This window comes from Bombus flavifrons, chromosome 6, assembly GCF_040668555.2.
Source record: "Bombus flavifrons isolate JBK064 chromosome 6, iyBomFlav1_principal, whole genome shotgun sequence".
Lineage (NCBI taxonomy): Eukaryota > Metazoa > Arthropoda > Insecta > Hymenoptera > Apidae > Bombus > Bombus flavifrons.
Genome location: NC_138447.1, coordinates 5,415,093 through 5,441,645, shown reverse-complemented (window position 1 = coordinate 5,441,645; position 26,553 = coordinate 5,415,093). Strand labels below are relative to the sequence as shown.

The following is a 26,553-nucleotide window of genomic DNA, read 5'->3' as shown; positions in this document are numbered from 1 at the left end:
AAATACTTAAAAAGACGTTTTCCCGAATGTAACTGATAATGCAACGCGGTACAAATAGAAGTTTTAATATCTCAGATATAACATACTTCTAAAACTTTTCTGATATTTTACGTGATAAAATATATTACACAGTACATGTTTTGTGTAAAATAAACACACATAAAATGACTTAACTAAAGAAAAATATGGATCAATGTTTCTTTCTACGCGTGGGAGTATGAGGATGAAGTAATGTATGTATGTTTCACTTCGTCAACACTTATCGATCATTAATTGTAATAATTAGTTAATTTTTTAAAAATAAATTAAGGAGTTGTTTAAAATTATATTACTATAATTTAACATTTGTTTCGTAATTTTGTATACTGTTGTATACTGTTTATTTTCATTGTTTATCGTATTTTAAATATACTTTATAGACATCTTTTTTTTTAACAATTATGAAATGTAGTGTTTAAAAGTTTTATACGTCTGAAAATTATTTAGATAAATTTAATTTAAAAAGCAAATTAATTAAATTAATAAACATCTTTTTCATTTATTTTATAATACTTCAAGTGTTTTAGTTTCACTTTTGTTTTTTATTTGAATTATTCTATAAAATCGATATTTTCATTTATTCAGTTACTTTATTAATATAACACGCTACTAAAATTACTGACATTTTTCCTTGAGCTTCTTTATGAAAATAGCATATATATATATATATACATGTATGTATATTAGTTTTTAAACGTTTTTTAAATATCATTGAATTCTGTATCTATAAAACAAATCAAGCATTATATGGTACATATAATAAAAATTTGTTCTATTATCGATTCATAATTACGGTTTAACATTGACTAGATAAATGTACTGGAAAATGAACGCCTCAAGTTCAGGGACGTATTTAAATAAGGATACACCAACCGATTGAAGTAACAAAGTCAATACCGCGTTTTATAAAATAAGTAACTCATTATTAGATTATATGACATTATTATATGTATGGTAACATCCTGTAATGTACATTAATTGCTAAACTACAATTTATTGAAATATAAAGTTAAAAATAACGTGTAGGTATTATTCGTTAATGTTTGATATAATATAGGAAATCGTATAGTAATTTAATAAAATGAGATAAATATGTAACAATTTATAAGAGACTTTTATCAGAAAGTCAGGAAATTATAATGCAAAATGATTTTTATGTAAATTTTATGGAAAAATAATGTCACACGAGAATTCAAAGGCTTAAAGCATGATAAAATTATACAATAAAAGAGGATAAGGATTATAGTGAAATATTTGATAAGTAATAAAGTAATTTCGCAGGATCATGAGTAACTTAAACGTACATTGTCCGCCATAGAGACGTTAGCGCGCTTAATTATTAACAAGACTGTATGGGCAGCATCGATGAATGAATCCTGTTGCGCAGACCGGTAGCTTTCATTGTAAAAGCGTCGATAGCTAGCATATAGTTAGTCAATTTTACGGGGTGAATGTCGATGCGCGAGTTTTTGGCCAGTATAGTTTTTTATGATTTCAGTGAAGAATCGGAACGAAAGAAATTATACGGTACGGTTATATTTTGGCAAAATGATTGATATTTCAATTGTGGAAAATGTATTGGAGAAGATACAGAAAAAGAGATATTTTCGAAACGAAAGCGACGGTCGGTAAAACCTAAAGGGAGCAGGCGTGGACTGCGAGTTCGAGTCGGGCGTGGGGATGAACTCTACGGGGAATGCGAGAGGGAGGAGGACTAGGGCGCTTCCTGTGGTTGGCACTAGCCTAAAAAAGCTCCATAAACAGAATCGTGGCCGAATGTCTTTTCAATGCAACGAAAATGGTGAAGTGTGGGAAAAAGTGGGCATTGAGTAAAGGCTTCGACAGCTCGAACCATGACAGAGGCGTCAGAGGAGTAAGTAATATTACAATGTCTGTGATACTTTCTGACGATTGTTCCGCTCCGAAACCTGAAATGTCCGTGACTATGGCTTAAGTTTTGTGCTCCTTTGATATCACGTTTACAGTGCGGCACCTGACAGTTCTGTCTGACTTCGTCCTACTCATTCTCCTGTCAACATTTTCGACACTTATCAATCATTGCATTTTAATTTCCTCGAATTTTACATGATCCTTCAAACGATTCTTCCCTTCTTAGAAACGTGTCATGATCGCTGAACACCTATAAAAATTTACACGAGTAAACGTATGATTTCGATTCAAGTGTTGGTGTGTTATCCTCTGTCCGTGTAGGGGTGACCGTTCATTCATTAAATCGATGTCAGCGCGTAACATCTGCTATCTCGTACATAATAGCGATTCTTCGCTTTCGCGTACATGTCGGTCTTGCGCGTTTTTACAATATCTTTAAACCAATCTCGATCTTTTATTAGTTCCAATATTTCTTACCAAGTGTAAATTTATGAATAAAATTTCATTTCCTATAAACCTTATGTGACAGAAACAAATTCTTTATACAGCTGTGTAATATTGTTAATTAATATTTAAATGTATTATTAGCTTTGTTCGTGATAAAAAAATAATAATATAAAACGCCATAAATATGCTTTTACTTTGCATTAAATAATATATGTAAGTTTTAAATATTTTTCTAAGAAATTTTGTAAACAATTTCTAATAATTATGTTTATGTTAAAAAGTGTTATTGTTAATTAGTGGTCACTTTGCAATTTCTTAAAATTTTATTTTTAGTGGTAACTATTTGGTGAGGGTTCGTGCCCAGGTAATGACAAGGGATGATAGTTCAGGTGGTTGGGTTCCTCTAAGTGGCGGTGGTTTAGCAAATGTTTCGGTTAGACGAAGACCAACTTCTTCAGGTGGACATCAGTCTAATAATACCAATGCATCTGGTATTTCTACTACGACTGTCTCTATTACTAGCAGTATACAACCTGTATCAACTACAAGTGTTACTAATACCCAAAGTCATGGATCTTCTAACAGTTCTCCACCTGGTGCAACTGAGAAGATGCATGAATACCTTATTTATGGGAAACGCATCACTGATCAATCAGTAATATATATATATATATAAATATATTTATTAATAATTTAAATATATTGTAATATGTGTATTTGTTGTAAAATATGATACAGAGTTATTTTCTTTTCCTAGGTTGTTCTTAGCTGTACAATTAAAAAAGATTTCGAATATAATAAGGTAATGCCAACTTTCCATCACTGGAGGACAGGAGAGAAAAAGTTTGGATTAACATTTCAAACAGCTGCAGATGCAAGAGCTTTTGATAAAGGTGTTCGTACAGCTGTTGAAGAATTGTTAGAAGGTAAATTGTTAATTTGACTATAGCATCTACTTCCATTATAACGATAGAATTAATATATCTTACAATATAATGACATAAATTTTTATTAATTTTATTTTTCTGCTACTTTTTGTGGAATGTACAAATGGTAAGGATACCAACGTTATTTTAAATATTAACTTATAAATGTTTACTTCAAATAAGGTTTTAACAATATATTTTCTATAATTCAGGGTTGACCAATACAACATTATATGGCAACTCGTTAGATGTTGGGGATGAAGATGTTTTTATGGTATGTTATTTTGAAAAGAAATAGATAAGATATATCGACACATTTAAAATTGAATTTATTTTACAGACTTTAAATTTACCTGTGGAACCACCAGAACCACGTCCCTCATCGGATACACCTCATGGAATAGTACGACTGTCCAATTATCATTCCCAGTGTTCAGATCTTCCTGATTCACATAAACCTATTCATTATATTGGTGGACCATCTATAAAAGTGCCACCATCTCAGCATCCTTTGGCATCAACTGAAGATGTTGGATCAGATAGCTACTCTTATGTGCAGCTCACAACGCTTAATCATGAATATTTATATCCCATCATCGGTGATCATAAAGGAGACCGATTAAATAGACATAATACCGGCAGTTCTTTGAAGAAACCAGATATTATAGTATCCCAACCTTCTAAAAATACTATGAAACGTAATATCCGATTACGATGTAAACATTGCCAAGAGCTGTACACAGAGCAGCACAATCCTAGGGGGTCTTGTGAATACGCACCTGATCCTATTAGACGAGGAATCGCGAAAATTTCGTGTCTGTCTTGTGCTCAGGGTATGTTATACCACTGTATGAGTGATGCTGAAGGTGATTTTACCCAAAATCCTTGCAGGTGAGTAAAATTTTTGCTGATATGTTTGTCTAAGCTATTTTTTTTGATTCTTTAGAACTACTTTCTCAGTTGTATCATAAAGAAGCTTTCAAATGTAGGTTTTTGATATCTATAATGTATTCGATAGTTATTCATTAACTAAATCGTTATTATTTACTTTTGGGATGATTATCAAAACATAGCTAAGAATACATTATAAATCAATATTGAATTGTGCAGTTGTAGTACAGAAGAAGGATGTGGACGCAGATGGTTTGGTTTGGCATTATTATCACTGATCGTTCCTTGCTTGTGGATTTATCCTCCACTAAGAGCTGTTCATTGGTGTGGCACGTCCTGTGGAATGTGTGGAGGACGTCACCATCCGATGGAATAACTGGAGGAACCCTTTGATATCTCTGCTTCATACTCAGTTGAATCAACTAACTTTTCTTCATCACGCGGTGCTGTGGCTAATGTGTATGAATGTCATGATCTGAGTATGGGCCGTTGTCAGAGGTATCAAAGGGGTAGACAACTTCCAGTACATGCACTTATCCATCAGCGTCATCTCTGAAATAATTTGTTTTTAAAAAAGAAACAAAAAAAATAGGAGCGCAAATTATCGCATTTAGCCCTGAGATCATGTATATTCCATACATTTTGTATATTTTATTAGCAAATGCATTATTTAGACACATCTGTACATTAACAATTTGAGAATGGACGTCGTTTAGTATTTACTCTGAATGATTGGTCCATAATAATATTATCTGGACTGACCAAGTATTTGTGATACATGGTGCACACTGTGAGAAATCAGTCAAGAAACGAAATGTAATTTGTTATTCCCAGTTTGAAAGCTAGTTTTCGCCTCGTATAAAAACTACAAAGAAAATGTTTGCTGTATTATAAGATTAAATTCTGCTGCTATTATCGAGAAGGAGGATTAGACAGAAATAAATTAAAAGTTTTTATGTCATTATAAATAAATTAAAGCTTTTTATTAATTAGTACTTTGTATTGTATTTCGAATTTCATGAAAAAAATTAAAAATAATGTGTAAAATTTTATACACATAAAATTATACATATTACTTAAATTAGCTTTATCTTTCCTTTTTTTTATTTTTAAAGTAAGATTTTGTATATTTTTTGTATATCTGAATCCAATATTGTCAATATTGACAAATTTGTTTTTCAGCATTTTACATAATTTTACTAGAAAAAGTAATTTGATTTAAATTCAATTTATTTTTATTCAAGTACAGATTTTGAATCTCTTTTGGTAATTAGCACAAACTGGTTGGTAAAAGCTAGTTGCACTTTCACAAATATGTATTGAAATTAATGACTAAAAATTGTATCATGTTTTATAAAGAAATTATACGATCATTCGGGAATGATTGTGAATATATGTAGTAGAATATAATTTTGTTTATATATCACTAACATGCAATTCTGTTCTTAAGGACCTTTTGTATTGTGCTCTTTGTATTTACAAAATATTAATATTTATATAAACTACATAGTCAGTTATCTGTTAAATGGAACTTCTTACGCTACTATGTTGGCACAGTGTTAAATGCTAAATAATATCAGTATTTACTATTTACTAGCATGGTACTTTTAGTACTACCAATTTTATTGTTACTTCATGCACAATGAAAATAAGTATAAGAAACTTTAAGTACATGTATTGTCAGTTTGAGGCTTATTATGTATATTGGAATATATTTTCAGTTTAAAACTAACCATATCTATATTGAAGGATAGTAAACTTGGTTTGCATAAAATAGATTGTTTACAGAAACGTGAAACTTTCTATTTTGTAGTGTATTATAGTTCTTTAAGATACCTATACATACATGTATATGGCATTCTTTAAAAATTCTGATTTACTGTATTATTTGCATACCTAATTATTTTTCTAACTACATTAGTAATTAGGAGGTAATTCGTTTCATTCTATATATTTTACAATTGAATGATATGAATATATCATTGTTGTATATTTAGGAGAATAAGATATTTTTAAAAGAAGGTCGTGGTTGGTTTTTAGCAATAATTCCGCTTATCAAAGATCTGATTATGTATGGTTTATAAATAATTGGCTTTATAAACCATAATGTGTGGTTCTAAAGTTTTATTTGTTTTAAGAATCCATATTTTGTATTCAAATTTTAGTTGACAAAGAATTAATTCTGATCTCATTAAATTGCTATAAATCTTTAAGCGCAACACAAAAGCATAGTTGTTTTCTGGTTCATATTACATAATTATAAATGGTAATGCAGAAAAACTAATAATTTAAAATTGAAGCTTCTAAAGTGACACGATAGATAGAATCAGTGAACATGATCTAAATGTTGTAGTGTGTTTTTACATCATTTTTGAAATACAATTTCTAATACATATGCGATAAAGTCAGATGCTGCTTTGGAATAACAAAGTAAATTAATTCCTAAATGGCTTGATTAATAAGACTTTTGCAGACACACTTAATTAATTTAAAAGGAGAAATATGTATTTTAAAAACATACATAAAAAGAAGAATTAATTATTATTGTTCAATAAGTTTCATTATGTCTTACATTTCTAGTCCAATAATAATAATTTATGTGTTTAGTTCATTTATTAATTAAAACTTTTTTTATGTCAAAATTGTCTTATGCTGAAAATTTTAAGTCATGTATGTATAAATCTTGTATATCTGTGCAGTTAATGTAGTTTTATTAACAAATAGTGAAAATTATTTGACATAATGTATTATACATATTTAATCTCAATTAATTTTAATTATTTTATTTCTCTTTTACTCTTAATCCGATCTAAAATATTTTTTATATTTCTTATTTAACATTAGATATTAAAATATCTCTTATACTTTACTAATCTTATATGACATGATTAGATACTACAAATTGCATTGGCATAACAAATCTTATATCTGCTTTTGTGAGTTGATTACTTCATGATTATACTTAATGATATCATATTTTATCTCTCTGAGCTTCATATCATTTTTTAATATATATATACATATATATGATTGCTGTGGTTTCCTAATGTTTCTAATAATTTTATTATATTTGTTTACTTCACAAATAACTTGTAAAAACCTACAAAATTTAAATAGAGATGGACAGAGGGCAGAAATATCCATTTAATAATAGATTTAATATCTCTAGACAGCAACACTCTCTTATTCATAAAGTCAATTTTTATATTACAATATATTCGTTTTTCATATATTAATATCTCATTAATAAATATAATATAGATCTTAGTTTTGAGAGCAACAGTTTTGTGTTGTATAAGATAAGATACATTTAATATAGTACATATAACTACTAAATTAAATTTAAATTTGTACATGCTAATTCTTTTAACAGAAGAGAGGGAGAGTATTAAATACAACTTATAATAAAGATACTTCCAAGAAAATAATGATCTTTCATTTTGATAATATAAAAAATTGTATTTATACTTTTACTTAATAAGCTCAGGGAGATATACAACAAAAGTGGTATAATTAGGCTTCCTATACACAATATGCGTTTATCGTAAATCGATTAATATCAGTCAGGATTTATTTTATACAGGAAATTTTATGTAAAGATCTTTAGAATTACAAACTCACAAAATTCGAAAGAGTTTTATTTAAAAATTTGCAAACTATGTAAATATTAAATTGTTTACTGCCATAGAAAATCGATAGTTTAATTTTGATATCAAACAAATTTTTTATTTTTATTGATTCAAAGTATTCCATTGATACATTATGTAATGTCTCTTTAGACAGTCTCTTTCTGTACAATATTTAATTAAATATCATGACCCGTTTTTAGTTACAAATAAGTACAAAAAATTATTTTTTCAATAAGTCCGTTGTGATGACTCATACCAAATGAGAGATACATATATAATCATATTCACAGTGTAGTTTTGTATGACATTGTATGAATGTACTTCTATTTAAATTCTTTTACTTATGAAGTATGACTGTAGGTTGCGATTGATCTGAGATATTATAACGTGTCTATAATTATAGTGATCAATAATGAGCAGAAAATATAAATAAATATAGTTTGTACGATAATTATATGACAATGTTGATGATAATAATTATCGACACTGATATGTATGGATGCATGAAAAGAAGCGCAAGTTGCGTAAGCATATATAACGAGCTAATGAACGTGGGAACGTATGCACATATAGATACGAATATGTATACATAAAGTTATTGTGAAAGTTGTCAAACTGGGAAAATGCATAAAGGTGGTGCCTGCCAGAAATGGAAAACATGTAAACAAATTAGTGGCAGTGCTCAAAAACGATCAGTTTGCAAAAAAACTTATAGGGTATTTTCACTGATAATGTAAATGCTGCAAGATTAACAAATACAATTTTAATTTACAGATTCATTATATCATAAATGTTTAAATCTTGTATCATTGTAATTAAAAATATGTATCATAATCCAAATGTATAAGAAATAAATATATTGTATCATGACAAAATGTCACATAAATCAAGTTTGTTGTTCTAAAAGTTTATGAAATACATTACAGTACATTCTGGAAATATGTTTTCATTAATCACTGATCACTAAAATATATATATATATATATACGTAGAAATAACTTATGTGCTACATAATATTCAATTTATACTACATTTACATTTTATATATAATATATAAATTTACAATTATACTAATTAAATGAATAAAATATGTACATATTAAGCTAAATACAAAGGAAAAAATTTATTAATGTGGAGCTGGTGTGTGGCCATCTACATAGAAATTTCTTGTTGCTTGAGGCAGTTCTAATTCTATACCATCTAATTCTTTCGTTAATATAATTTGACAACCTAAAAATATAAAATTGTTTCAACATTTGATCAAATTTACACATTTGCACTAGATGAGTTACATATGTGTCATTCAGATTCCTTTACTAGAACCTGGATTGCACATGTATGAGTTTTTTGATTGTGCTAAAATGCTCTGATTCTAGCGTCAGACTGAGCTCCAAATTTCTCAGTGCAAATGTGTTAATATTAAATATTATATATGTCAAACTTGTTTTTGCCTACCTAATCTAGAATTTTCTTTTAAAAATGGAGCTAAATCTAATAAATCCTCCTCTTTTTCTTCAGCTGTTGGGAGTTTATCCATATAATCATGATGTACATATATGTGACAAGTGGTACAAGCAAGAGATGCTTCGCAAGCACCTTCCATTTCAATTCCATATCTATGGGCTAAATACAGTACATTATCTCCCACTTTCCCTTTTATAGGTATTCTTTTTCCCATTTTATCAATAAAAGTAACATTAACGCTATAAGATTTAAAAAATCATATTAGTTAAGACCTAACACGATAAAATCTTTATTTTTTCATTTTTATATGACAGAATTATAATATTTATATATAAGGAATGTATATGTAATTTTACCTACATATCAGCTTCTGATTTTGGGTCTTGCATTTCATATTCACCATGGAAAGAATCTGAAAAATATCCATTAATCAGGTAAAATAACCTTTTTTTTAGGCGATTAAAATATATACTTCAGACATTAAGATTATTTGTAGCAAATAATATTTATATATATATATAAATTAATAATATATATATAATATAATATATATATATAATATATATATTAATAATATATATATAAATTAATAAAATTATAGTTACATTCCGACGTATGAATATCGAACTTTGATATTGTTGATATTATCTGATTCCTTGGTGAAAATGATCTTTTTATTAGATTTTTCCATGTTGAAAGCTTCAGAAGAAGTGTCATTTTTATATAATTTTAATTCTACGTTTTTAAACAATGTTGTGATAGTACCATGCACATTTTACAAACAAAATAGTTTTATTTCATTGATCATAGAAAAGAAAGATCGAAAACTTGTAGTAAAAACCATAAAGATATTGCAAACGTCAGTGTTTAATAAGTACACACTATTGTTTTATATTATTACTAGTAAATTCAAAGAAATTAATTTTTCCTTAGCCTATATATAGAACTAAATTAATTTTTCAAGTGGAATTTGATTTTGGGTTGAATTCTACTTTAGTGATCTAAAAATTATAGACTTTTTTATTTGCAATCTTGTAGTTTTCGACGTGTAGAATTTGAAAATGTAAGTTTTAAGTTGCGGAATCTACTAGTTCAAAAATCACGACTATGTCAAACTGAGAATTTTTAGGGTATTTTGTTAATGTTAACGCCATGTTGGTTTCTATCCATGCTTAATCCAATGAGTGGATCGCATAGTTAACATCTGATTGGACCGCATAAATGAGCATTCTCATGCTCTCGATTTTCGCTTATCTTATTCAAAAATTTATCTTTGAATCGTTCTCATCAACGATACCATTATATTAATGTTGTTATATATAAAAATTCGCGATCGGCATTCAATCCTTAACTGGTCGCAAATTCGATTTTGTTTTTTGGATATGCAAACTCTCGGAAGCTGTAGTTAAAGTCGCTAAAAATTAGTTTGTACTAACGTAAAGAGGTTGGAAAATAAGTTCTAGACGAAACCAAAATCAAATTCATTTACCTACACATTCTACACAGTGACTGATTCTTTCATATACGTATCCTTTTACAATCAACCAGGTAACACCAACATATGCAGAACATATGCAGCCAAACATATTTGACTTACTGTGTCAAAATAACCGCCACTCGCATGCAGTCAGTAACTCCACGGGCTCTACTTATTGGACGAATCATAGATAGAAACCAATATGCTGCCAACCTAACCTGTAAAATACCCTATAAAGACTCTGTTTTACATAGTCATAACTTTTAAATCAGTGGATTCCGCGCCTTAAAAATTGTAATTTGGTATTCTATACATCAAAAACCAGAAGATTGTAAATAAAAAGGTCAACAACTTTCAGATACCTAAAGTAAAGTTCAGGCTGATTTTGTAATTTGCCATTGAAAGATGAGATATTTAAAAAGTACTTGTGCATATAGTGTAAAATGTATTTGAAAAGTTGGCATCACTTCGCGCACATGTTTTTTGTAGTAGTGCATTTTTCAATGAATTTATGTGCGACAAAACTACTCTAGCTCCTGATACTATCAAAGTATGAAAGTATACAGTTCAAATTATTACATTTTTTGTGTATTTTAACTTTGTTATTGTATTATTAGTTTTTTGTAACTGCTTTAAGAACCTAGAAAATTGCCAGCGATGCAATGTATCAAGCTTTCATTAGTGGATACCGTTTGGCCGAAGTGTCACACGGCAAGCCTTATTATGTTTACTGTATTGAGGTTCTGGAGTCCGAAAGTGGTACCCGATACTTTATTGAGAGAAGATACAGCGAATTTAATGCGCTACATCGCACGGTATGTTATTTCATTGTTTCATATCAAAGTCTTAATATTTGTATCAAAATGATGTTTTTGATTATGCAAACAAATGTATCACCGATAAATATCTAAGTATACAATGTGCAAATAGAGTCACATTGTTCGTTTTTTCTCTCTTTAACATCAATATTTTTAATTATTCTTCTTAATTTCAATTCTTAATTAATTTTAATTCTTTTCCGTTCTTTAAATGAAACAATAATACATATGAATATTTTTGGAGATCGTGTTGGTATTCCTTTTATGTATCATAAGTATCGTCGTAGAATTGTAAGTAGTTAAACTTTCTATCTTCGTTATGATCCTCATGATGCGATGCAAGAAAGAGAGAAACATATGTATCTTTATCCATGTCTAGAATATTTTCTGCTTTGCATGTACAAGGATAGCGATTTCTTTATTAAGCTTTCTTTCTCCATTCAATTTCGTTGGCATGAATAAGTTAGACCAGTATCCACGAGGATGTACGTTACTACAAAATATTAAATAATATGTACGCATTACATAAAATAACGTATATGCTTATATTTATATCATGAATTATGTTTGATGCATTTACGCTGTTTTTATTGCGAGAATACTTACTATATGATAATATTTATGTTGTGACTTCTTTCAATTCAGTTAATTTAGTTCTTAATATGACGCATATGTAATTTAGGGAATAAAGTAAAACTGAATTTGTCCTCATCATATTCGGTATAATATTCTCTCGATAGTGTACTATTAGTCATATTAATAACTTGTTTTATCAGCGTTTTAGCGATATACGATGTATCGACTAACTATATTGTCAAACTTCTACGTATATGCAGTTAGTATTTTCGAGCTTTTTTAGAGCGTAACTGGATTGCGTGAAAGTTGCATGCGGAATAAAGTTAGTGGTAAAAATATCTAATACGTGTGTGCAGTTATTTATTTTCAATCATGTTTCAAATCGTAAGTTACATCTACATAAAGAATTGACAATGTTTCAAGTTTTTTTTTACACATTCAAATAATGTATAAATTTTTATTTGTGTATAATCATTTACGTATTTTTACTAATTAACTATAATTTACGCAAAATCAACCGTATGCGTATAAATGCATACAAATTAATAACATACCGACTATCCGATATACTTTATGCTACTCATGTTTAACTTTTCAAAGTTCTACTAAACTTTATTTCTCAAAATATTTAAATTTTATCCTTCGAGATTCTGTCACAGTACTTTCCAAATTTTAACATATCGGTATCATTATCGTATATGGAGTTTATTCGCATTTGTTTGATTATAGCTGAAGAAAGAAAACGCGGATGTTGCTCCGTTTCCGCCGAAGAAGGTAAGAAATTCCCAACCGAAGGTGCTTGAGCAAAGGCGAGCAGCATTGGAACTGTACATCCAGAAAATGTTAAGGCTCTCAGCCACTAAGCAACAGGTTCTCAATTTTCTGGGTATAGAAAGTCCAACACCCGATGTGCCGTATAAAAAGTATGTACTCATGCAAGAGAATTTATAAAACTCGTTAACTTTGTGAAATATTATATCATATTAGGTATTGTCTTCGTTATTTTGCTACTTTATTTTAGGATCACGTTATTAGATGATTTTATAAGTAATACGGTTTTTCCAATATGTGCAATTATTAGATTGCGACTGTAATAAACTTGGTCCTAAATATAGAAATGTATTTGATCCTTACAAGAGTTTAACCATGTATTAGTACATTCCGCGACAAAACGATATCACACCCTCTAAATTGAATGTTTCTGTAACTTTTACATAATAATAAATGCATCCAATTTTAATACTCAATAATTTTTGGTGCGTCATACATATATATAATATTTGATGCGTCTGTTACTATAGAAAGTTGTACAGCAGGTTCTTATTATCCAATTTATATAACAAACGTATTTCTCAACATATCTTTTTTCTTTTCTAAAATTGTATGCCATTTCGAAAATCTCATTGATCGTTGGAAATATTTTTCTGTTTTAGTACGTATAAGGGTACGGAGGGAGAACAATACGTGGACACCAGTGCTCTTGGCCACCAACCTGTGCTAACTTTCCATTGTGATCCATATGTTCAGTCGAACATTACATCGAACAGTCTTCCAGATATCGTTATCAGCGGAGTCCTTTTGGGTGTATACAAGTCCTGAGAAGCTTATCCTAAGCTTCTGCTTGTTACAATATCTTTTACGAAAAGCATAGAAAGGATTACACGCTTCGTGAAAAACTGCAGCTCTATATTATTATAATTCGGATGAAAATTAGGAAGGCGGATTTTGCTCGTTCCTCCTTATCTCGCCAGAGATAAAAATAAAGCGGTTCCATCCTGTATATATATATATATACATATATATGTATATACATATGTATATATATATATATACAGGATGGAACCGCTTTATTTTTATGTATGTATGTATATATATATATATATATATATATATATATATACACACACACACACACTAACGCTTCGTTGTCAGGATACGCGACAATGTGTAATCTCTTTCGAAATTCGATTAACGAAGAACGTAAGAGAGAGAGGAAATCGAGCTTGCATGTGGCGCGATTGCGTTTGTATTAATGTAAAAAGACCGGATTTAAAAATAAGGATTTTATACGCATCTATGTAATTAAGGGATTTCACAGAAGAAATATATGCTTTGATATATTTGAATCATCGTCTTGTTTATTTCATCTCATTATTTTCAGAGTTTACATTACTTGTGACATTCATCTTAATTCTATTTAACTTTATCGTACTGGATATCTGGATTGTAAATGTAAATGTAACTCATAAGCGGATCTCTTGCGGTATTCTTTATTCGCATTAATTCGTTTACTACCGTTTACAGTAGATATCACGGACACTCGATAAAAATCCATCGTCGATATACCCGCTAGGTCATTGCTAGATGTATCACGATGGCATTTCCTTCGCGTCGGGGACACAGCGTTTTTCTTTTCCCTGCGAGATGTTTGGCTTCGAGCAACGATTAATGTCGAACGATTTTATAAATATTACCGTGAAACAAGGACAGGTTTCTTACTGTTTCCAGATAACGATATGCGCTTCTCTTTTTTCCCCTTTATCAATTTTCTTTTTTGTTGTTGCTATTGGTGATAGGCGATTACGCGATAGATTAGCGAGTGATTCATCTAGCGTCTGGTTGATAGAATTATAGCCTCGAGGTTAATTTGTTATTATCATGAAATCGGACCTATCGATTCCCTATCCTTAAATTTCTTCCTGTCGAACGCTAAAGAAGAGTAGACAGACGGGCAGAAGCATGAAACGGGTGAAAACGGTGAATTCAAGCGATGTAATTTGTTTGGTCCACTGGATCGGGCGTGTTTGCGTTGCACTCGACGCGCAGTATTCTCATTCTCGATGTATGTACTCGGGCCTTTGCTGAAAAATAGGAAATCTCTGTTTCTTTCGGTTTCGCGGTCGCGAGCTTTCTTTCTCGCGTTCTGTTTTTTTTAGAAAAACTTGGAAAAATGAGTAAACACCGCAAACCGGAGACGCTGTGACAACGGTAGTAACCATGTATGTATGTATGTGTGTATGTATGTATGTATATTGGCGATAGTAGGACCTTGTTTCGTATGTACAATCATACAACGTATTTATGCTGTTACAATTATTACGTTATGATAATAAACTGAACTTCCCAAAAGGTAAACGCCTCGTTTTTCTTCTTTTTTTTTTATATCAAATGTACCGCATTAAATGTGTATGTAATTATATACAAGCTCCTCAGTCTTGTGCGAAGTGTTAGACGATTTTAGGTTCTAGCACTTCCGCCTCGATGAAAACTAATCATGACGAATATTATATTATTTCTCGAATCATTTCTCTTTCTGTCAAACGTTTCGTTTCTTTTCTTTCCTCTTATTTCGATCGTTTTCCCTTTGTATTTTCTCGCTATCTCGTTATACGCGATCGTAGTTACCGTATAACGAGCAAACCAGTCGAAAGACGATTTTTTTTTCATTTTTCATATGACCTGTGCTTTCGTCACGAACTGGCGGGATATACAAAATTGATCGTTGAACAGCTTATAATGTTAAACGTTACATCGTAATTTAGAAGTTTATTGCCCGTGCGTGGCAGTTTGTTTCATTGAACTTTCAATCGATTCCCATTTTGTCGGTCGATCTCGATTACACTCGTTTTCTTATATATCTTTCTGTAATTCGAAACGAAACGAAGGGAAAATCTAAACGATAGGTACACGTGTATTTATTCGCTAACTATAAAAGAATTATAAAGAAAATAGAGAAAAGATGCAGATCTCTTTTCAAAATAAGCAAATACAATCACTTTATGATTTTCGAGGGGTGTGATTTTTATTATTACCAGTACCAATAACGCATCTCTAACATCTAATGAGTTACTTATATCATACAAGTCTCGAGGTGTAACTTAGAGAAAAATGGAGCTGTTGGTCGCCATTGAATCGCGGACAGTATAGGTCAACGCATCATTTTACAAGGCAATGTACTCTCAAAACGATATGGTAAAATCATTTCTGTCGTTCATGGATAAAACTTAATAAAAAAAAAAAAAAAAGAAAAGAAAACAGTAGCATTAAACGGTAGTAAATAATACTAATGGTAATATGTCAAAGGAGCCGTTATTATCATTTCTATACGTATATACATATACGTAATACTTATGATTTTTCCAAATGAAATGAGTATTATTGTACAAATCAGAAATTTCATATGCCGTTCCATATGCATACAACTTGCACGCGTGTTTGGATGACGTACAACGTTAACCCTTTATCTGATCATGTCACTTTTAAACAGCAGTCTTCTTACACCTATATATCTTTCTGGTTGCTTTATTTCGTCGTATCGTTGTATGTACTATACGTACGTACATACCGCTGCTCGAATTTTTCCATTTATCAAATAAAGGATTAAATGTAGATCATTGTTTCTGGGCGCAACAACAGGCGTACTTTGAGCAACCAACCGTTCTTAATGGTTCGTTCACGCGTCCACTGTTTTATTAACGTTTCTTATCGACACTTGGACGATGACTTAAATAAATAATAAATGCAACGCCCCGAAATGAATACATTTTAAGGGTATTACACGTGATGAGAATGAACAATCGTATTATCTGATCTAAACTATTCAAATATCTAAACTATCGCTACTAATATTCAAAGAATCGCCTATTGCTTTCAGAATTCGAAGTGACCGTAATTTTAACGTCACTCGCAACTTTTCTACGCTTTCATTCCACAGTGAACGCGCGAACGAAAAGTTCTCGATGGTTTTATAAACCGGCAGAGAACGATATCAGCGATGTTTGCATAGTATAGCTGAAGAACAGCGCGGTTGGATGACTCGTTTTATGTGCCTTTATCGATTACTTCTACGTATATGCCATCGTCTACGTCAACGTGATTCCAGCTACACTCTAACTAATATTAATTAGGGCTACGATACTATGTACAGAAAACGCATTGCATTGGCACAGCAAACATGTGTGCCTGGACTGCCATCCATCGTTTCGACGCATAGCGTACACCCGTGTACTTAGCTACTCATTCGTCATGCTCTCGTATCTTATCATAGCGAAATAATCGTGACGTATACATTAAAGATTTTTCCATTCTATTGTAACATTTCCTATCGATTTTCTATTCGAACAATTCTTTTTTTTTTTCATTCAATTTTATCTTTAGTCCAATGAGAATATCTCTGCCCAACTTCTACAGCTTACTACACTCGCTATGTTTCGTTTAAAGGTAGTAAGGTATGTTACTGACATCTTTAGCAAAATATTATAGTTTACCATTTTTTTTTCAGGCCAAAGAAACATCTTCTACACTTTTTTTTTTGCAGTCACTGCTATTTTCTATAGTTGGGCAGATCCGTTTGTACTATACGATACGATTATTTTCGAAATTATATTCGAGCGGTAGCATTTTGGTTTATTTACGAGTCTTTTGCAAAGATACAATCGTTTGATTAATATTTTTTACGAAACGTAAAACTAAATGAAAAAAACGGCGTCAGCATTCCATGCATGTGGTAAAATCAACTGATCGGTGTTTCCCGGCACCGATCCTCAACGTTCTCTGTGATTAATTATAAAATACAGTAGATTGCGGTGAGATTAGATAGTTTCTAGTACAAACGGTTCACTTATCAAGCATCGTTCTCTATATATATTTATGATATGAAGTTAACCAAGGTCTATGCATTTATCGTGTACGTGTTAGTAATTTCTAAAGTCTGAACGAAACAATTAAACGCGAGTTTTTATTGTTACAATAATCGATGAAAGAAAATATTTCATTTGTAACTATTTAAAAATGACGTTGTGTCAATGAATTATTGTTATGAAAATGGATAGCTTAATGGGTATATGTTTGTCGTGATAATGGTTTCACGACAGATATCTGCCAATGTTGACGATGTTACAAAATGAACGTTGCAAAGAATAGATTACAGAGAGTTTAACTGATCCACGCAATTACGAAGACATATCAACTAATATTTTTAACCAATAATTACCTAGTTTATCGAGTTTGACCAATCATTTTGATAAAACATTTCAAGCGGGTTATCATAATTGAAAATATCAGTTGTAAAGCCTGACAAGCCTACGTTATGACTTAAGATTTAAGCTTTTAAGAATTACGTATATCTTTTTGTCTCTTTTAATGATGAATTAACGATGAATTATATAATTTTGATGACATAGGATTATCGGAGATCGGAGAAAGCTTGTGGGAACATAAATGTCAGATTATCCGAGAAATTCATCGATTCAGTCGATTTTCGATATATCATTCGTAGCTTCTGTGAATAATATCGAAGGTATTTAAGAAATATGATTTACGTTCGTACAAAAGTGCCTTTTAAATTAATCTTTATTACTTGTTCTAAAGCTTACTGCACGTTTAGCGGTTTTAATTAATTGCAAGGCATAGTATCGATACGACTTTCCTGGACTCCCAATGGATCGTTCTCCCAACGATCATCTTCGTCATTCATTTTCAGAATATTTTTATCCAAGCCATTGTGCAATATCAAAAGGAAAGGGGATTGTTACAGCATACGGAACGAGGCTACGTGATATAAAAAATAAAGGAATGCTACTTTCACGCACGTTATTCGAATCTACAATAATACTTTGTAAAGGAACAGGCGATCATTAACAAACGAACCATAGAACTTGTCCGGCTTTACGAGGAGTTAACAATTATCGAACTTTCTATAATAAACGCAAAACATGATAGACTCAAACTGACATGATTCTAAATTCGCCAATCGTTGCGAGCTTTCATTGATTAATCTCCGAAAAAATCCACATCCGATGACCTTAACCTTGACACACGATATCAAGCTCACTCTCCTGAGTAACCTTGCACAGGTTTAAGCCACCGATCATTGGTTATTAAAAAACTATTAACGAAGAAAAATTGAAAAACCTACCGTAATTTTCTTAGAAATCTGAACTTTTTCGCACCAAGTGCTTTCATATTAGTTATTTATGTTAGTATTGAAATCCACGACAAAAGAAATTACGGTCTAACCTAACCTAATTCCGTATTTTCTGAACGTTGGACAAGACACACGTCGTGGATACAAACTTGGTATATTTATATTATTCGCGTTTGTTTATACGCAGAAATGCGACAAATATTTCGCAAATATTTCCGTACTTGGTATGGCAAAGTTTAGATTTCTGGGAAAATTACGATACGTTTTCCAATATTTCTTTGTTAATAACCTTTTAATAAATAACGATCGGCGACTTTAAACTTTTGAAGGTTAATCAGAAAGGTGATCGTGGTAACATACGTCGAGCTCAAAATTATCAGACGTGAATAGTTTTTCGGAAGTTCGTTTGCTGCTTATCAATCGATTGGCAGTCCTGGCTTCTACTTGGAATGTTGTATTTACTTTACCTAATTAATGCGATCGTTATTACGTTCTAACCTAGCGCTAGCGCGTGACGTGTTTCCGGCTTAACAATATGCGTCGGTAAATTTTCGGTGAAGATTTCTTCCGTCGGATGAACGTCGCGTCGATTCGACTTTCAAATGTACGGGGAGGGAAAGAATCGCGGGAGCGTCTACGAACTATGCAGAGAGAAAACGTTCCCGGTTCACTGGAATAACTCGAATACGTCCAAATTATTCGGATCGTTTGAATACTTGACCCATTGCGCGAGATATCGCGGAATCCTTCGAAACTTTCCAACTATGGCAAGGCCGATTTTCTGAGTAAAACGGTCGACTCTCCCCTTACGAATTCGTTTGCCACCCGCAAAATGGATTTCTTCCCTCGATCCCTGGCGCAAACCGCGCGGAAGATTAGCATCGGGTTAACGTCGTTCGAGAATCGGTTTCTGCCTTGTGAATTCGATTTTTCGTTGAGTCAATATTGAAATGTTTGTCGCTGTGTATGCTGATTGTTAATTCGTGACAAAGGGTTAGCTAGATTTTTGAAACGTAGATAATAGAAAGTGACAATCGTGTATGTAAACGTTCGGATCAATGTTTGTAACGAATCGACTTGTACGTTCTTCCGTGTAAGAGTCTTCGAATTTTTATGTCACAATCTCGTTTTTGTTTCAGCGTGAAAATTCGTATGTAAATTTCTTCGAATATATTCCTACATCGAAAGTTTCATTTTCGTCAAATTAAATTGTTTTATGTTAAAAACATCGATTCACTTCTATAAAACTGCGCGTAATAAATCGTACAAATACCATTTTCGCGTCACACGTGACTCTTGGCGCGTTTTTATGATCAGTTTCATCTTCTTTTTCCTCGACGTAAAAAATAATCTTATCGTTACGATCTCTCGATTCAAAGTGAACTCGAATATAATGTATAAACGATGAAATGCACATGCTCGGAAATAGGGCTAGCGTGCAAGCGTTTCTGTCTTAAAAATTAAATGAGAGAAATAATAAAAGTAAAAGAAAAACGAGTAGGAAAACATGATCGAGCAAAATCTAGTGTTCCCCTAACAGGGTAAATCTCGTTCTAAGTTTAGCGCGATCAAGTCAATTTTAAACGGAGTAATAATATGTACAATCGTCCTTACAATAGCTAATCACGTAAACTCTAATAAAACGCTTTGTATACATGTACATCCATAATATTTTATACATATATATACATATGTATATATATATATATCTATATACATATGTGTATATATATATTTATATACCTCCTCGATTCCTCTAATTTAGAAATATTATAGCATATAACAATCCGCCAATATGACTTATATAAAAATTATATACATATATAACTTTCAATTTTATATATATATATAATTTCTCATCTCGACACAAGGTACCTAAGTTGGATGTGTTTTTTTTTACTGTATAATATAAACATCATATTTCGTAAAATATTTTTTTTGCCGAACAATCAGTTGTTAGTCGTTCTTCGTGAAGTCGAACATTAACGAGATCATCGCGGGTGCTCGGCGGAATTTTAATTAAAAAAGATCGCGGACTTTCATAAAGACCGTCGAAAAAAGTGTGTAATTAGCTGCCTTTCTCGTTTAACGCGATTTTTTTCTCATTCGTATAGTATATTTTATCTATGCGGATTAAAAAAAAAAATATATGAATATATATATATTTTTTGTATATACGTGTATATACATATACATATACACACACACATACACACATATATGTATACACTCGTATATGTATGTATATATGTACATGTGTGTGTATATATATATAGACATATGCAATAATGGAAATGCGATGTTTACATATACATGTATTAAAGATTGATGCGGCACACGCGTATACATGTATACGTAAACAATATTAATGCGTACCACTGCTGTCCGCGTGACGAGTAGCGTAGCGAATGAATGTTCTCGACCTTGCTTCTAAATGATTTCAACGATAAAAAACAATTTCTACTTATTATGTACACGACTTTCTTCTTTCTTCCAGCACGCAACTTCAGACCATTCTCTACGTTGCTCCTTCATTGTATTCAGACCGTGTCTCTCTATTAATGGCCATTTCAATACGCGTATGTTATAATCTCTATCTAGCATGTGTGTTTGCGTCAAGCTTCCTCATTATTCGAATCGATCGTTTATTATTTCTCCTTTTCCGTGCTATTATTGGTAACGCTCAGTGACAATCAGTGAAAATCGATGTATCTACTTAGAATTCGTCTTACCGTTTCCTTTACTGTTCGAAGCATATCAGAATCGACGTGGCAGTGTTGGTTCGTGAGAGCAGCCGGACGTTTGTCCATTGATATTAAAATCGAGGATGAAAAGAGCAGAGCGTACATGTATCCTTTTAACAACATCTGTCAAACGAAAGACGATGATCTCTAACGATTTTCCAACCGTCCTAAAAGTCCATGAGTTTCTGAACTATCTCGAATATCCGCTTTTCCTGGCGTCTAAAAGCACGGCTAAAGCTAATTTTCGCAATCGTTCCATCTTTCTATACCGACACGCTAATTTCACGAAGAACTGGAAAATCGAATCGCTCTACTTTTGCGATATCACGGTCACGTTTCTTGACTTTCTATATTCAGATTCCTCCTTTGTTCTCTTTCCATCTTACTCGATATCTGGGACAAACGCTAGCCGCAGTTTGTTACAGGCGCTCTATCCGCCCTTAAGCTGTAAAGGAAATATGCCCAGTGTTCGCTATTGTGCGCTAGTAAGACCGATTTACGCCATTGTCAAAGACATCTTGCCAAACACGCCAAGACTCCCCTTCTTCTTTCAAGTTTCCTCTCCTCCCGAGCTTTCTTCGAGGATACTTTGTCGTAGAGAACTGTCGTACACGCTACCAAGTTTTCGCTAAGGTGTCGGATAACACGCAGTACCGGCTCTAAGGAATACATACCAGCTGAAGCGAATCGCGCGAATGCGTTTATCTGAACCTTTGTCGCGTCCTCCTCTTCATTGATTTTATTATATTATATACTGATTGATCTTGGCGAAAGGAATTCACCGGAACTTTTCCTCCAGTTTCTAGCTTCTTGCAACATTTTCCCACAAAATCAAATCGTTTGGAGAAACGATTAAATTTATTTAAAACTATATCTCTATATACCGCACGATAGAATCTTTATTATCCGAATTTTTATATCTTGAACATTTTATTATTTGATCGTCTCTTCTACGAAGATGTACTTTGCTCTGCTTTAAATTTGATTAGGGTACAGTATAGCGTAGCGTAGCATAGTAGTACGTATATACACAATTAAAATAAGTTGAAAAACGATCTCCTTTTTAAGACAGTTTCCTTTCTCTAAATACCTTTCTTAATTATACTAATACTTCTACCAGCGGCGAAAAATGAAACGCGAGAGATCATTCTTCTTAATGTTTCACCTAACACTGGAAGAAGAATACCAAATTTAAAAGAAACTCAAACGAAAATTCTGAAATATCTGTGCGATGAAATTACCGATAAAGGAAGATAGAAACTTTCGTATTACTTTTTTCTACTTATGTTATAAATATTCCTGTGTATTTTTTCTAAAACGTATAAAAACTATTAGCAGTTCGGGTATCGAAAGTTCTATCTTTCATTTCCACATTTATAAAACTTAAAACCATCTTGACCTCACGGAGGTATCCTGCAGTTAAATGAAGTCATCGATAATCGGATTCGAGCGATTCATTCGCAACGTAGTATCACTTCGTTTATCTTATAGAATAAAAATAAAGAAAAGGAAAAGATACACCTCCACACCTCGCCCGGAACACCGTTAACAGTGATAAATTGATTCGTAACACGTCCCAGCCAAAAATACATAACTTCTCGAAGGCGCCACAACGCGGTAAATGTTTCTTCCTTATTACTTTTCATTTTAATAACCGTACACGTGCTTCAACACCACGATTCTCTCTTGCTAATAACCAATATACTCACAGCACGGCAATAAGTGCACAACAATACTTTGAATAAGTCTTACATAAGTCTCTCTCTCTCTTTCTCTCTCTCTCTTTCGCTCTCGCGCGCTCGCTCTCTCTTTCTCTCTCTTTTCATCTTCACCAACTTATCATTGTCCTCTTCCACTATCGAATATTTATTTTTAAACGAAACGCATAAATGAGGCACTTGCCCGAATCTATACCGGCCGCATTCTCCCGTTCCTGTTTTATAAATCAGAAATTTGCCAACAATTAATATACGGAAGGCACGCCTCGTCTCGTGCGAATGCTTGGAACGTCGTTCCATGGGACCACGTTTCTCAAACTTTCACCCTTTCCGGTTGTCTCTTTGAATATTTTCTCTCTCTACGTCTCAACTGTTGGAACTATCTCCAACTTTGTCTCGAGGATCGTGAACAAAGTGAATCTGATAGACATTGCGCAGCAAGCAACTTTTTCTTCGTGTAAAACGAGTAGTTTGTCTTTTTTGGCGAGTTTTTGTCTACCGGGATTTTCTTGGTTGCTTGTCAACGGTCAAGGGGCCATGGGGGCCAAAGTTCGTAGAAGGTAGTTTGAGAAACGAGGATCCAAGTGCTGGACGCTTCGTCTTCGTCCTTAAATCACCGTTCTTAGGTTCTAAGCACCTAAGCAGGCCACTGCTACGAACACAGTCTCTCCTCTGATCGTATCACATTACACAGCTACGAGTCGATCCTTTGTCCCATCGTCGTTGTTGCATGGTTATATTCCTTTTTGTGTGGCCTTTCATTTCCCATATCCTTCCATTGCCGTACTGGTGAGAAACGGAAAGGAAGAATTCGAAAATCGATCGAATTCCGTACAAAAATTAGCTCAAGGTGTGGTTGGAGCGTCCGATACACGATGTCGCGCTTAAAGACATCGCAAAGAGCCTGAAGTGATATACCTTAAAAAAATATTTTCAAAGTCCGCGTGTCTCTGTTCTCGCGATACATCTCAGACGATATGACACGTGACACCGGAAGTGGTCTTGCAACGTACACGGTCGGTCTGTACACGATCATGAACGACGACAAAACAGAAATACGTACATATCTCGAGTACACGTTCTCGAGGTATCTCAGGTAACGGCGACACTAAGTATGCATATAACATCGTGGTCTTCTTTCGTAGACTCGTTCTCCGTACAAGAACGCATACGGATCAAGATGTTTTCGTGATCACGAAGGATAGTTGCAATAGGAAACGCAAGAGCGATCGTGGAGGAAGAGAACTAACTAAACCGTTCCGAAGCTAATTCGCTCGGTCTTCGGTCCTTCCGATCGAAATCTTTTTTCTCTCGTTCGATCGCGGGACAACGGTGTTCTCCGAGAGTCGTCTTACGTTTCATCACGGGTTATCCAACTCTGTATTCTTCGTTTGAATCCGAAAGGAGACAACTTGCGTCACTTGCGCGCCGTTTCGTACGTCAATCCACGGCGGAAGAACATTGAGCTCGCACCGACGCGTTTCTTTCGACAACTCGAGCTCCTGAACAAACGACTCTCTCCGTCGGCCATCGATCGTGATCTGGGTGGTGGGCTTCGTCTGGCGTCGTACTGATTCCCCACGTACATCATCATGTCGTTAAAGTTCGGCAGGAACTGTGGATTGAACAGCGACAAGATTCTTTCGTTGAGTTCCCTGGGATCGCGAGTGGGTACCATATAATGATCGCGCGTGCTCGATTCGTTGCCGCGATTTAAATCGCTGATTATTCGTTGATGTCCCTGGCAGAGACCATCGAGACTGTTCGCGCTGCTGCTGCTGCTGCTACTGCTGTTGTAATCCTGAAGTCTGTTCACCGATTCCGTTAACGTTGTCTCCGTATACTCTCGCGCGGCGAACTGGTGGTCGTATCTTCTGTCGTAGTCGGTCACCTTCGACATCGATCGTGAATCATAAGGCACCCCCCTGTGGGTGGCAAGGAACTCGAGCGATCTCTCCTCATTGGTCACGCCTTCATAGGCGTCCTCGTCACGTCTGGCCAGATGGTCAAGCAGGGAACCGGCGGTGACACGTGCCAACCGATTCTCCTCGTCGACGTTATCCAGATGATCGTCGTTGTCGTCGTCGTCGTTGTCGTCGTCGTCGTCGTCGTCGTCGTTGCGATCGTCTGATTCCGCGAGATCGGAGGAAGAGGAGGAAGAAGAAGAGCCGGAACCCGTGGGGTCCTGCGGCAAGCCTCAGACGGCCCTGTGTCGTCTTCTATATCATATGTACGTCTTCTTCACTTTCTGCACCGGCTTGTTCTCCGCCGACGAGTTGGCGTTCTTGCCATTTGGATTCTTAGGTGGTACGTTCAGCACCAAGTTGATCGACTTGTTGTTGAAACCCGGAGATTCCGAACTTTCCGTCAATCGGTTCAGTTGTTGTCGTTGCTCCGACGGTTCCGGGTAAGGGGCACTGCGTAGCCTCTGAGAGAACCAGAAACCGGAAGCGAATCCGGCTACCAGCGAGAAGAAGCAGGTTCCTATCAGGGCACCGGTCAGAGTCTGAGCGGAGTACACCACCGGTGTTGCGATCACGTCTGCAATGAAAGCTGAATCAGTATCGGAGGGCACTGGATAGCACGATTTATCGTCTCTTGATGGAAAGACGGGCTTTTTCATGGACATTGTTCGTAGGAAGAAGAAATCGTAAAAGAGGAACGGAAAGGAAACAGATTTATCCGGCGAGGAACGCGGCACGTGTTTTTCGTTGCACGGGGTCTTTTGTAACCGATGATACGATTGGATTCTACGTGAAGAAGAAGGTATCTAAAGAACAGAGATCCTAAGGAAAAATTCGAAATATTTAGTACGCGGCTTCGTTTTCAATTTTTAGCGCGTGTTTTCCTTTTCCGATAATCCAAGCAGTTTATCGTACGATAAACTTCCGTAAAGGAGAAAACGTTCCTAATTCGTTTTACAAAGAAATTTCTCATCCTTTTGCACCTAATAAATATTTCAAATCGCTGTTTTCACAAACGAAGCCTTGTACCGTAAACACCTTGTTC

The 26,553-nt window shown here is 33.6% G+C and overlaps 5 protein-coding genes across 8 annotated transcripts in view; 2 read left to right on the top strand and 3 right to left on the bottom strand.

Annotated features, from left to right (window-relative positions):
• Positions 1–16: 16 nt before the first annotated feature.
• Positions 17–8,130, top strand: Spred (Sprouty-related protein with EVH-1 domain). Of its 3 annotated transcripts, none has more exons than XM_069114421.1 (7): positions 17–233; positions 1,538–1,912; positions 2,710–3,031; positions 3,134–3,302; positions 3,551–3,576; positions 3,643–4,193; positions 4,413–8,130. In XM_069114421.1, the coding sequence occupies exons 2-7, from the start codon at positions 1,893–1,895 to the stop codon at positions 4,567–4,569; spliced, it is 1,245 nt and encodes a 414-aa protein (XP_068970522.1). In that variant the 5' UTR covers positions 17–233; positions 1,538–1,892; the 3' UTR covers positions 4,570–8,130. The 3 variants fall into 3 exon arrangements, with proteins under 3 accessions (XP_068970522.1, XP_068970521.1, XP_068970523.1); XM_069114420.1 differs by having other exon boundaries at positions 3,515–3,576; XM_069114422.1 differs by lacking the exons at positions 17–233; positions 1,538–1,912 and adding an exon at positions 2,263–2,589 and having other exon boundaries at positions 3,515–3,576.
• A 532-nt stretch (positions 8,131–8,662) lies between these two features.
• Fdx1 (Adrenodoxin-like protein 1, mitochondrial Ferredoxin 1) lies at positions 8,663–10,426 on the bottom strand. The gene is made up of 4 exons (XM_069114428.1): positions 9,892–10,426; positions 9,647–9,698; positions 9,278–9,525; positions 8,663–9,052 (listed from the first exon to the last, which is right to left on the bottom strand). Exons 1-4 carry the CDS (start codon positions 10,001–10,003, stop codon positions 8,949–8,951), a joined length of 516 nt encoding a protein of 171 aa, XP_068970529.1. The 5' UTR covers positions 10,004–10,426; the 3' UTR covers positions 8,663–8,948.
• Positions 10,427–11,239: 813 nt separating this feature from the next.
• Positions 11,240–13,970, top strand: LOC138180510 (sorting nexin-24). The gene is made up of 3 exons (XM_069114429.1): positions 11,240–11,578; positions 12,887–13,080; positions 13,591–13,970. The coding sequence occupies exons 1-3, from the start codon at positions 11,426–11,428 to the stop codon at positions 13,754–13,756; spliced, it is 513 nt and encodes a 170-aa protein (XP_068970530.1). The 5' UTR covers positions 11,240–11,425; the 3' UTR covers positions 13,757–13,970.
• Positions 13,971–15,078: 1,108 nt separating this feature from the next.
• Positions 15,079–25,741, bottom strand: LOC138181253 (uncharacterized; the record flags this gene model as incomplete). The annotated part of the gene is made up of 1 exon (XM_069115966.1): positions 15,079–25,741. A coding segment is annotated over one exon (780 nt), but the record flags the coding sequence as incomplete, so codon positions are not given.
• The window catches only part of LOC138180501 (semaphorin-1A), a 386,643-nt gene continuing 385,825 nt past the window's right edge, over positions 25,736–26,553 (bottom strand). For both annotated transcript variants that reach the window (XM_069114413.1, XM_069114412.1), the window contains one exon: positions 25,736–26,085. In XM_069114413.1, the coding sequence (XP_068970514.1) occupies positions 25,769–26,085 (317 nt within the window). In that variant the 3' untranslated portion in view covers positions 25,736–25,768. The remainder of the gene's footprint in view (positions 26,086–26,553) is intronic.